At 35.7% G+C, this 12,361-nt stretch overlaps 1 protein-coding gene across 3 annotated transcripts in view; it reads right to left on the bottom strand.

Annotated features, from left to right (window-relative positions):
* Window positions 1-3,064: 3,064 nt before the first annotated feature.
* NFAT5 (nuclear factor of activated T cells 5) overlaps window positions 3,065-12,361 on the bottom strand; it is a 115,648-nt gene continuing 106,351 nt past the window's right edge. For all 3 annotated transcript variants that reach the window (XM_059383290.1, XM_059383291.1, XM_059383292.1), the window contains 2 exons: window positions 11,482-11,725; window positions 3,065-10,804 (listed from right to left, as the gene is read on the bottom strand). In XM_059383290.1, coding sequence (XP_059239273.1) covers window positions 11,490-11,725 — 236 coding nt within the window. In that variant the 3' untranslated portion in view covers window positions 3,065-10,804; window positions 11,482-11,489. The remainder of the gene's footprint in view (window positions 10,805-11,481; window positions 11,726-12,361) is intronic.

The raw sequence follows: 12,361 nt of genomic DNA, 5'->3' as shown, positions 1-12,361 counted from the left end.
CATCTCAAAGGTTTGCCTAACAGTAGTTGATAAAGGATCATATCTAGGTCAAATAAAAACCTCAAAGGTATTTTGGCTTACGCAACTAAAAGAATGGAAACTCCATTTGCTAAGATGAGCAAGAATCTGTTAAGCATATTGAGGGCAGAGTTGGGGTCAGGAAGGGTGAAATCAGAATTTGACTTCAGGCATTCTATGTTTGAGATGGATGGTAATAGGTACCTGGAGTTTGGGGAGAAGTTATGACTGGAGGCATACATATGGAAATCTTCAACATAGAGATAGTATATAATGCTATGTCAAGGATGAGATTACCACTGCAATAGAGAAGAGATCTGATGATTGACCTCTAGGGCTCTCCAGTGTTAGGAGGTCAAGAAGATGAGTATGAAAGAAAGTAGCCAGCGGAGTGGGAGATCGGAGTTGCAGGATCCTGAAAGCTGAGAAAAGAAAGTGTTTCAAAGAGGGAGTGATCGGGTGTGTCAAATACTACTCATAAGCCAAGTAGGATACATCTGAGAATGGACCTTTGGATATAGCTAGGTGGAGGCTATTCTGATGATTTTGACAAGAGATATTTCAGGAGAGTGGTCTCATGAAAGCCTGATTGGAATGGGTTCAAGAAGGAATGGAAGGAGAGGAAGTGGAAACTCTGTGTATGGAGTTAATGTGGTCAAAAAGTTATTTATTTAAGAGATAAAGGAAATTACAGCAAATTTATATGCCAGTAGGAATGACTCAGAAAAGATTTTGATGCTGGAGAAAGAAGACAATCAAAGGAACATGTCTTTGATTAAAAAAACAAGGGGGCACAAAAGGATCTGGGATCTAGCAAACAAGGGTAGAATAGCTAAGTAGTATCAGGACTAGTAATATTAAAACAAGGTTAACACTTATTAGGCACTTACTGTGTGCCAGGAATTAAGTAGTTTTTACATGGATTAATTTACTTTGTTCTTGCAATAACCCTAAGGTTTTTATTTTTGTTTCTGCTTTATAAATTAGGAGATGGAGGAATGGAGAGGTTAAATAACATGTGCAGGGGCCAGAACTCCACTGAGGTGGGCAAACTCAAGAGCCTCTGCTTTTAAGTACTATACTGTATTGCCTCAGCTGAAGCAGGGACAATGGTACCATGAAAGAGAGCACAAGAGTAGCTACCAATACTGTTATTTTTTTTTAAAGATTTTATTTATTTATTTGACAGACAAAGATCACAAGTAGGCAGAGAGGCAGGCAGAGAGAGAGGAGGAAGCAGGCTCCCTGCTGAGCAGATAGCCCGATGCGGGGCTCGATCCCAGGACCCTGAGATCATGACCTGAGCCGAAGGCAGAGGCTTTAACCCACTGAGCCACCCAGGCGCCCCATACATTTTTTTTTTTTTTAATAATGTTTTATTTATTCATCAGAGAGAGAGGATGAGCACAAGCAGGGGAGTGGCAGGCAGAGGCAGAGGGAGAAAGAGGCTGCCTGCTGAGCAAGGAGCCTGATGCTGGACTTGATCCCAGGACACTGGGGTCAAGACCTGAGCTGAAGGGAGATGCTTAACTGACTGAGCCAACCAGGCGCCCCTCAATACTTTCTCTTGAGAGCAAGACCATTAAGCGTTGCTGTTGAGAAACTGTAGCTGCTTTTATACTTCTAGAGTCCCTGTTGTGTCCTGAGCAGGCATAAATGATGTTCCATTTCCCTTACAGGCCTGATTATATGGCTGCTGAGAATGTGTTTGCTCCTTAAAACATGACATAGTACTACTCTTATCAGCTTAGAGTAAAGCAGAACAACCACTTCCCCTATTCTGGACACTGTAACAAATTATGTAACCTAGCACTGCATCAGCTTTTCTGGCAGCTACTTAAAAGTCTCAACTTCAGATCAGTCTTTTGCCCACATTGGCAAGTTTTGAACCCAAGTATTTTTTTTTTACCCTTTTATTATTTTCGCTTCAAAAAAATTTTTTTTTAAAGATTTTATTTATTCATTTGACAGAAAGAGATATCACAAGTAGGTGGAGAGGCAGGCAGAGAGAGAGAGAGGAGGAAGCAGGTTCCCTGCTGAGCAGACAGCCCGATGTGGGGCTCGATCCCAGGACCCTGGGATCATGACCTGATCCGAAGGCAGAGGCTTTAACCCACTGAGCCACCCAGGCTCCCACCCCCCAAAATTTTTTAATTAAAATTTTAGGTCACTAACATACAGTGCAATATTGGTTTGTGGAGTAGAATTCAGTGATTCCTCACTTACATACACCACCATAACAAGTGCCCTCCTTGATACCCATTACCCATCTAACCCATCTGCCACCCTTTTTGATATTTATACTTACCGAATTTCATTTCATTATCACTCCTTTCCAGTGCTGTTGAAGTCAATAAATACCAAAAGAAAACTTTTAAACACATTTAAAACAATGGTAGCATTATTGAAATATATATAGTCTCCTAAAATGACAAGTTGTGTTTATATACATCTGGGTATGTTGAAAATTCAGTCACTTTCATAGAATCAACAGACACAGTCTGTATTTGGTAAGAAGGTATAAACATATGATTTAAAGAACTGCTTCTGAAGTTTCATATATTTTTATTTATATATATTTTTATTTATATATCATACTCATATCTATGTATCATCTGTATCTGTGTTTAATATCAATTACATTTCTCCATAGTCTAGTAGGTGCATATAGATTTTTTTTCTCATTTCAAATACTGCTAGTGGTATGTTATATATACACCACATTTGGTAAACACCAATTTATATATTTGGAAACAACTGACAGAAGAACGACAAAAAGAGATATTTTACTGAGGGCTGGAGAGATTTCATTTTTAGCAAAATTACCTCTGTGGTACGTGATCTGCTACCACACTAAGTCACTTTGTATGTTGCTGGCAAAACTACTCGGCACAAAGTAAATGCTCAAAAATAGATCTGTATTTCTTACCTTTTTCCAAATGATTTTATAACTTCAGCCATATACTCATGTTGCTCAAAACTAACAGCCATGGATAAGAATTCATTCACAAAGTTTGAGGAAAAAAGACAGTTACCCACTGCAAAATGAAAACTTTCAATGTTTTATTTTTGACTGCAGCTGTTTACAGAAATATAGTTGCGAGTATACAAATGTTCCAATAGAAGCAAAATATCTTTTTAATATTTAACAAGTTATCACAGATAGCTAAAAACATAGATGCAAATGAAATTCCCCCACAGAACAAACTGAAAATATCTGGTGTCAGTGCTCTGAAATCCCAACTATGAAAGCCATATACACAAAAATGTAATCCTTATATCATTGCAGGACAATGGAAGAAGGCAGTTCAGTGGTTGACCAGTGTGCTCAAGCAAAATAAAATAAAAGTAAAAAATTTAAATGGCAGAATGGTAGCTAAAGCACTTGAGAACAGGTTCATGAAATATCTGCACTATGTTAATTAAAAGACTGACTAAGTAAAAGAAGTGCATAAAACTCAGTAAAATTTGACCAAAAAAAGTAGCCACTACTTGGAGCTTATCACTTAGAAGGGAGCAAGGTGAGCAGATACATTCATTAGCTCAAAAGAAATTAGCTCAATGTCACTAGAATCAGTTTGTAGCTACTAAAGTCATAAACACTTCAGTGCAGGACAGTCCTTTATTGGACACATTAGTCTGATTCCAAAGCCACACTCAAACATCTGAGATGGGTGTGTGTGTGTGTGTGTGTGTGTGTGTGTGTGTGTGTGTGTGTTGTCCTGAGGTTCATTAGCTAAAATAAGAAGCAACCCCTATAAACTATTTCAAACCAAATTACTTCTGGGGAAAAAAAGAGAGCAAGGATGATATCGTTAAACACAGGTCTTTTAGAAGAGATATTACGAGTTGGAGTCAAATAGAATTGTGGTAGAATTCTTTGGATATAGGAATATATTATGCAATAAAGTGGGGTAGAGGGGAAAGGGAATAAGAAAGAAGGAATGTACCTAGAGCATCTCCCCACAGTTTGCCTATGTATTGCCAGCACCAAGGTTTGTAGAGTAAGCCACTTATATTTCCACTGCTAGTATTAAGCAAAGACAGCAGTGGTGATATTTATAAAGTGAGTATACAATTATTTTTATTTTGAATGTGCATTTTTCTTCCGTGAGTTAATTAATTGGGTGATTTGTAAACAGTGGAAGGAAGATTACAGCAATAATTATGGAGGTACTGAATACACATGGAGATTAAAATGACTGGATAAATCTACTTATCTTGTTACTTTATATTTACCAGAGGCATACAACTGAGAAAGGCGAAATGCCCAGATTATATAATGCACTATCTTGTCCAATATTTATTTTAGTAAATAATGCTTGTCTGAAGCGTTAAGTTCCAAGAATAGCTATATCTCTACTGCATCGGTTCTCATACAAACCAAGCTACTTTTAAATAAGTTTTATCTATTTAAAAAAGAAATTAAATAAGGTGCTTTGTTGACCTGGCCAGTTATCTTGTTAATATCTCAGATACAAATATAAATACAAGGAATGATATTCTGAGAGTTGGTCTAGCCAGACCAAAATTGTGGTCTGCTGGTAAAGTAAGAGGCAATGAAAAGAAAGCTTATATTATCACTGCCCACAATGTACCCATTTCATGGATAAACAGGAGACTTTAGCACCCGTCAATTGTTTTAGCTACTTAAATATCGTAACAATTAAAAGAAATATAGAAGATTGCACCTATATATTTAAATCAGTCATTTAATGTAAACTTTTTAGTAAATGGTAGTAGAATGCCAAACTAAGTTAACTGAATTATCAAGAACTAAACTGTTTATGTACATAAAACATGCTATATTTCTATAGGCAGTACTGAGAATAAATTATCATTGCCAATAAATGATTATGGATAACCAGGTTAAGCTGAATGTATATAAAGAACAATATACAACTATTTGTATGACTAGGAGGGAACCTTTCTAGATCTTACTGTATAACATTTACCCCAGTGGTTTTCCAACGAGCATACATCAGAATCACCTGGAGGGCTTGTTAAAACACAGAATGCTAGGTCCCATGCAAGAGTTTCTGATTCAATATGTCTGTGACAGGGCCCAAGATCTGCATTTCTAACTAGCTCCCAAGTGATATGGATGTTGGCTGGTGGGCTGAGGACCATACTTTGAAAACCACTGGTTTATACTGTTTATGTAGAAAACTCTATACTACAAGGTTCTTATAAACATGACACAAAATATACTGGAAGAGACCTGGTTTTAATTAAGTCTCAAACATATAGATTAGTAAGCTGAACATTTAATATTTCTAAAATGATTTGCTGAAGTGTAATCATTTCCTCATATAGTCAATTACATTTCAAAGTCTTAAGTACTACTATACAGTCATTTTAGAAGATATTCACATAATACTCATACCAAGCTGGCTATCCAAAATAAAAGGGACATAAAGAGTTAAGATGTATTCATTAAGAAGGAATCATCACTATACAGCATTCTTGACTTCTTTGGAATGGTTAAAGTGCATAATATCTTTTGGGTATTAAGAATATTGCATAAAGGTTTGCAGTCTTCAGAGCCACTAAGTCAAAAAAATACTCACATGGGGAAAGCAGCTTTATCCCAAAGCTACTGTTATCCTGCCCTCTCGTTAGGCACCACCACTGCAATAAGGAGCTAGAACAGAGGCAAAATTAACAAAAACCAGAGGGATACTCAATTCAACTGTATTCTGTTGAAAGGAATCATTACCTTAGTTCTAGAGGGATTTCAATATAACTTCTTTATTTCCTTTGACACAATTTTTCATAAAGATTATGAAGGTTCTGACAGGAAAAAGGTGCACTATGATGAATTACATGGCCTTAACTAGTTAGAAAAGTTGATGTGACCAGCTTTTACCTAAACTATGTGTAGTGATTTATTTTCATCCATCTGAGTAAGATCAGAGAAGATGCTTTAAATACTTCCTTCCTGAAATTTATCTACAATCATTTGTGTACATGGAGTCTCAAAGATAATAAAATTTTCATTAGCATTCAGGTAAGACCTATCATTAGTTGATCAAGATGAAGATAAATTTAGATAATTTATATAAAGCTGAAACAATATAATTCTATATTACTTACCATCCCTCAAAGGAACAATTCTAGCAATGTATCTTCTCTGTTACTCTTAGGCCAAAGGGAGAAATTTATGAAATTGTTTTCTACAGTAATCAAAAAATGGAGAAAAGAATGGCTAAATGGAAAAATTGAAGTTGGGGCTATGAAATCATTTGTGTATTTGTTTTTGGCAATAGTGAAAAATGAAAATACAAGAAAGGGGCACTATCATGGTAAAAAGGCACTTTTTCCATAAGCATTTGACTTAGATATAAAATATTAATTTAAAAAAAATTTCCTGAAAGTGGAGTAAAAATAGAATTTTATTAATAAATGAGGCTAGAATGGCATGGGGAAAAATGGGATTAAAGAAGTAATTAGAGCACTGGGACAATTCACAAGTGACACTATGTTACTTTGATATTTACTGCATTCTGCATTATGAACATTATGTCCATGATTTAGTTTCAGTGACACAAATAGGCAGAGGAGAAAACCTCTTTTTAATATGTTATGAGATTCTACTAACCTAACTTACTAGTGCATGAACTCTGAGCTATTTTTCTAATAAAGCTGCCGAACTATATAGTTTCTGTCTCCACGGAGTCCCTCCTTATAACCAAAGCTGTGCAGATACAACACGGCTGCACTGAGTAGGGATGAAGCCTGTGGTCATGAAACAGAGTAAAGCTAACAGGCCTCATATAGTTTTTAATTAATTAGAAAAAAAATAAACTAGGAAACAGGTATTAGAGTTAGAATTAATTGTTCAAAAGGATTATTATCTTAGTTCTAGATGGGTTCAGATATAATTTCTCTCTCATTTCCTTTGACAATATTTTTCCTAGGCAGATTAACTGAAGTTGTGATGGACAAGAAATGCACTATAATGAAATTCTCAACTACAGCATATACAATATTACCAAAAAAGAAAAGGAAGGAAGATCTTTCACTAATTCTGCTTTTATAATAAAGCCCTTCAAAAACCTGTTCTAGGGAGACTGGTAAAAACAGATATCACTAAATAACAGTATAATACTCTAATTACAAAGGTAACATGATAAAGCTCTGAAGCAAATATGACTTCTACTTATCTTCTCCCATGTTGGTGTGGATATATAATGGAATGACAATAAGGAACAACACACACACACACATACACATGCACAAGCACACGTGCACACGCCGCACACCCCCCCACCACACACACACAGATAAGCTCCAAGCATTAAGGTGAGCTGCTAAAAGCAAGAGCAGTTGAATGTAACAATATAAAGGAATAAAAAAGGTTCATAGTTTATTTAGGTCCTTCTGCCATAAATAAATTTAATAAATTGTTGCTTCCAAGGCCTATGCAAGCTCTTGGAATCTCTCCCATTTGTAACAGTAATCTGGAAATTGTATTATTAGCACAAGTATCAACCACTGACCACTGAGCTAAATCTTCAGTAAGAAGAGAAATGCTTTTTGAAACCAAATATTCAGAATGCTGTACTTAACAATGACCTTTAGGGGTAAGGAACATTAAACAATGTTAAAAAAAATTTATCATTATTGAATAAGAATATGGTAGCATAGCACAGCCCTTGTATAAATAACCACAAAATTTATGAAAATAAAAATAGGGTTTTCTGCCTCCATCCAATCAAGCCACTATACAGTTCAGGTGTATGTTCTGTTCTAAACTTAGATATTATTAAACAGAAAATTGGTCCCTGGTGACTTGGCATTGGCAATCAGCATTTTACAATGATAAGCCTCTTGCTAAACAACAGAACAGAAGTCAGCACACAAGCCAGTCTTCTTGCCACCACTTCATCCACAGAGCAGTGTTAACAAACATTTTAATTGGAACTTGGTGAACAAATAGACTTCCTGAGTCTCCTGTGTAATCTCTTAGAAAAAAAGTCAGAAAACTCAGAAATAAACTTACAGTATTTTATTTCTACTTCTTATTTTTATACCTGCCGGGTAAGCTACCTCTTTATAACTCTGCAATTAGAGTTTTACATTTTAAAACTGAAGCACTGGATTGTGTGGCTGTCCTTCTTATAACCTGAACTATATTGGGTAATTTTTCCTGACGGGGTGGGGAGAGATGATATATTGAGGAAAATGCTTTTGGTTCAGAGAATTTATAAAGTAGCTCTGGATATTACAAGATGGGGAAAATGTTATTAAAATTACAAACATGGGATTTTTTTTTAGTGTCATTATAAATAAAAGGCATAGAATACAGAAAGCCAATTAATAACAATAACAACAATAAAATATTAAATATATAGTGAGCAAGGACTGAATGGCTCATTCTTGTGAAACACCATTTGACATAACTGCCTAGATGGGTTTCCTTACTCTTAACATTTTGCTGAGTGAAAGATCCAGCAAACACACAGTAAGCTGCCTTTAGCCCACTAATAACATCAAGGAACTGCCTGATGGAATGGCCACAGATGAACAGGTCATATGTTTCAAAAGATACTTAAATACTCAATAAAGACATAACAAACCCCCCCCCCCACTGTTATCAGACGCCACGTTGTGGTAGAACATCAGACAAACTCACAAATTTAACCACAAAAATGTGTGGCAAAAAAAGAATAGTTTATATATATGTATATATATAAATTTCTATATTTATGCCAATGTACTCACTCAGTACAAATAGCAAAATAGTATACCATTTCCTAAATACAAAATATAGCTTTCCAAAAAAATGAAACACACATTAGATATAAACCATCCAAAACTTGAACGATTGAAAACTGTATTCAAAAGTAAATGACCCAGAGTAGGTCTCTTTCTGAAAAGTTCCCTTCATATCGGCAAGAAGCCTGTACTACTGAAAACGTAATTCAATGCCTCTCAATCAGAGAGAGAAAGAAAGAAAGGGTTGGGGGTGGAGGAAAGAATATATAAGAACAAAGAGAAAAAACAGATTAGAAGAGCACATTCAAAGAACTGAGGAAGACCACAAAAAGGGGGAAAAATCTGGCTGTATAAACAAAACCAACACCACAATTCCACAAAGGTCAACTAAATGTATAGGATAGAAAAAAATTAAAAACAAACAGAAAAGTAGCCTTCAACAAACAATTAACAGGCTATTTTTTTGTACACTTAAAAAAATAAATGAAACGGACATGAATACCAAAACATCTTATCTACATATAGAAGCCACACACAATTTGGCCTTAAACTGTATTAACAGCTTTCTACATGCCAAAAGGAAAAAAAGACATAAGCATGTGTCCAGACAACAGGTTGTAGTGAGAAGAGAATTGGGCATCCCATGGGTGTCAAGAACACCCAGAACTGTATAACTAATGCTACAACTGCAAATTCTGGAGTGTGTAATTTTGCTCTCTATAGATGTAACACAAGTTAATTCTTCATTTTAAGTCAATGATATGACCCTGTAAAGCCCAAGGCTTGTGGGAACCATCAGATAAATGACCACTTCAAACCGTAAAGCACTGAGGTGACAAGTGAATTACACCCACTGCAGTTCAGGGAGAAGTGATGTTTCAGGAAATTTTAGTTTGCCTTTTCTTTTTTTTTTTTTTTTTTAATTAAAATGTACATTGTTTCCTATTAGAGGGAAATTTTGAAGACTTCAGAACAGCACCGTTCATGGAAAAAAATGCATTGTTTGTTTCTCAGGAATCAGCTCCCCTCATTCCTGAATGGGTAGCCCCCAGCCCCAACTGTGCTGCAGGAGTTGCTGGGTTACCCCACACCAAAGTGGCCTTTTCCTTTAAGTTGTTACAGGGTCACAAAGCTAACAGTATATTACTAATTGTCTAAAAAAAAGTGAAGAAGAGGGGGAGAAGAATATAAATGAATATAAAAAGGGAACATCGGTCCACGACTGGGATAAGAAGAAAGCAGACTCAAATTGCTATGTCAGTTTTAACTGCTGTAGGAGGATATCAGAACATAATTTACCACACATTATCCCCTTCATTTTTTGATAGAGCAAGATAATTATTATTCTATGCACAGTTATGGCTAAACCCTTTAAGAGAAACACAGAGAATTAACAACTCTCTGAAAAATAAAATCAATAACATTCAGTTTGTGTGTTGTCTGCCTTTGTGATAAAGAAGCCTCTTATTTGTGTAGAGCTCTTAATACAGCTTACTTATCAGAATGTTACCCCTTCAGTTTCTCCGTAAAAGCTGAAAAAATATTCCTTCACTTTGGCCAATAGCTGTGCTTTTTATATTGAAAAATCACAGCCTTAGTTTTAGTTACTATTTGAACTTTCCTTTTTTAAAAGCCATTACTTGACTAAAACAATGCAGGAAATAAAATATGAAAAATGAAAAAAGAATGAAAGTAAACATGACATTATGAATTACTTTCTAATAGCAATAATAACTGAGCAGTCCAGCTTTCGGATTTAAAGTATACTTTTAAAGAAACAGTGCCTAGGAAAATAGCAACAATTAATTCTGTCAGCTGGAAACTCAAATAGATTCTCAGTCATCACTGTTATTAGGAATATAAAATATGAAGACGTTACCAATGGTGGCTAATCACTGCAACAGGCAGCACTGATGTGCTCTTTTGCAGTAAGAGTAAAATCTACCCATTTACTCAATCACAGTTTTTCATACTTTGTTTTGTTTTTAAAGTAACAGTTCAAAAATCCTCATGGAATCACATGATCTCAGGACATCTTGGAATCAGAATTTTCTTCATGGAATTTCTAAAAAAGAAGGAGAAGATGAATATAACTCACTAGGGAGTGAAATCATTTAGAAATTTCCCATTACCCTGGATGTCCCCAAAGTATATTATAGTACTATAAATGCTACTCCATTATATTTATACTTCCACAGACTTTTCTAACTCAGTCTATATTTCTTGAGGAAGGGAGAAATGAGATGTAATTATATCCAATATATAATACATTCGGTGGATGTTTGTTGGATATTCTGTCATTTCACAGCAAAGAAACTTAGCATCAGAAGGACAGCCTAGTACTAACAATACAACTATGAGCTATCATTCAGAGTAACTTATGCAGATCAAAAAAAGTGCCATCTTGGGACCTGGGTAGCTCAGTTGGTTAAGCCTCTGCCTTCGGCTCAGGTCATGATCTCGGGGTCCTGGGACTGAGCCCTACATCGGGCTCTCTGCTCAGCGGGGAGCCTGCCTCCCCCTCTTTTTCTGCCTGCCTCTCTGCCTACTTGTGATTTCTCTACCAGATAAATAAATAAATTAATTAAAAAAAAAAAGTGCCATCTTGTGAGAAAGTCGTATTTCAAAAGAGGAGGGTCTAAAAGTGTTATTACTTAAACCCAAATCTGATACAGTTTATATAAGAATAATACAATTTATCGATGCTTTTCAATAAAAAAGAAGCCAAAATGCAATACTTACTCATCCAGTTAAAAGGTGCCAGTCAAGTTGTTCCCTTGGTTTTGCAATGAAACAAGCAAATCAATCTTTTCAATGTTCTGGTTGGCGTTTATAGAGGATGCTAGTGAAGAATTTTCTGGCATTTGCTGAGAAAGAAGTGTTGTCACAGGTGGCTGGCCCTCATTCTGGGGTTGGCCTGGCTGACTTATGGCCATCAACTGATCTGGCAAGGTAGCTGGTCCAGAAGTTAAAAGCTGACTACAGTCTGCAGAGACATTTAAAATAGAGAAGCTACCTGATTAGTTACTTTCTGTTAGGATTCATAAGAAGATATTTATTAGTTGCCGGGGCAAATTCATAACTGTGCTTATTCAAAAAAGAACCAGAAGGGAGGCACGTGACAGCCCCCCAAAAAGGTTTTCACCAAATGGTACTGGAATTCATCCCAGGTCTCCTCTAAGTGATATACAAATACAACTTTGCTTCGTTAATCTTAAGGCCTACACATTTTCCTTGGTATATAAACATTAAAGATGAGTTTCTATCTCCTTGGAAACTACTTGCTTTAATTGGCAGAGACATTTTGTCATTCTTACTTCATTTTCCTTTCAAGTTTATAGATTAAAATGGCAAACACATTCATTTACATTCATGACCACATTTCGTCCTCCCAATATCCTTTTTGAGTAAGTACATAATATTATCACCATTTAAGATATGGAAACTGAAGCTTTTGCAGGTCACATAACTTGTCCACGATTTCATAGTATATAAGTGGTATAGCTGGGACTTGAACTCAGTTTTAAGTATAATCTGTGCTCTTAAGACCCCTGTGTTTTGCTTCCTTTTAATAAAAATAATAATGATCTGACCATTTCAACTAGTAACATTTAAGAAATAA

Source organism: Mustela nigripes, chromosome 17, assembly GCF_022355385.1.
Source record: "Mustela nigripes isolate SB6536 chromosome 17, MUSNIG.SB6536, whole genome shotgun sequence".
NCBI classification, from domain to species: Eukaryota; Metazoa; Chordata; class Mammalia; order Carnivora; family Mustelidae; genus Mustela; species Mustela nigripes.
The sequence above is the reverse complement of the archived record's forward strand: the minus strand, read 5'-3'. Positions and strand labels throughout refer to the sequence as shown.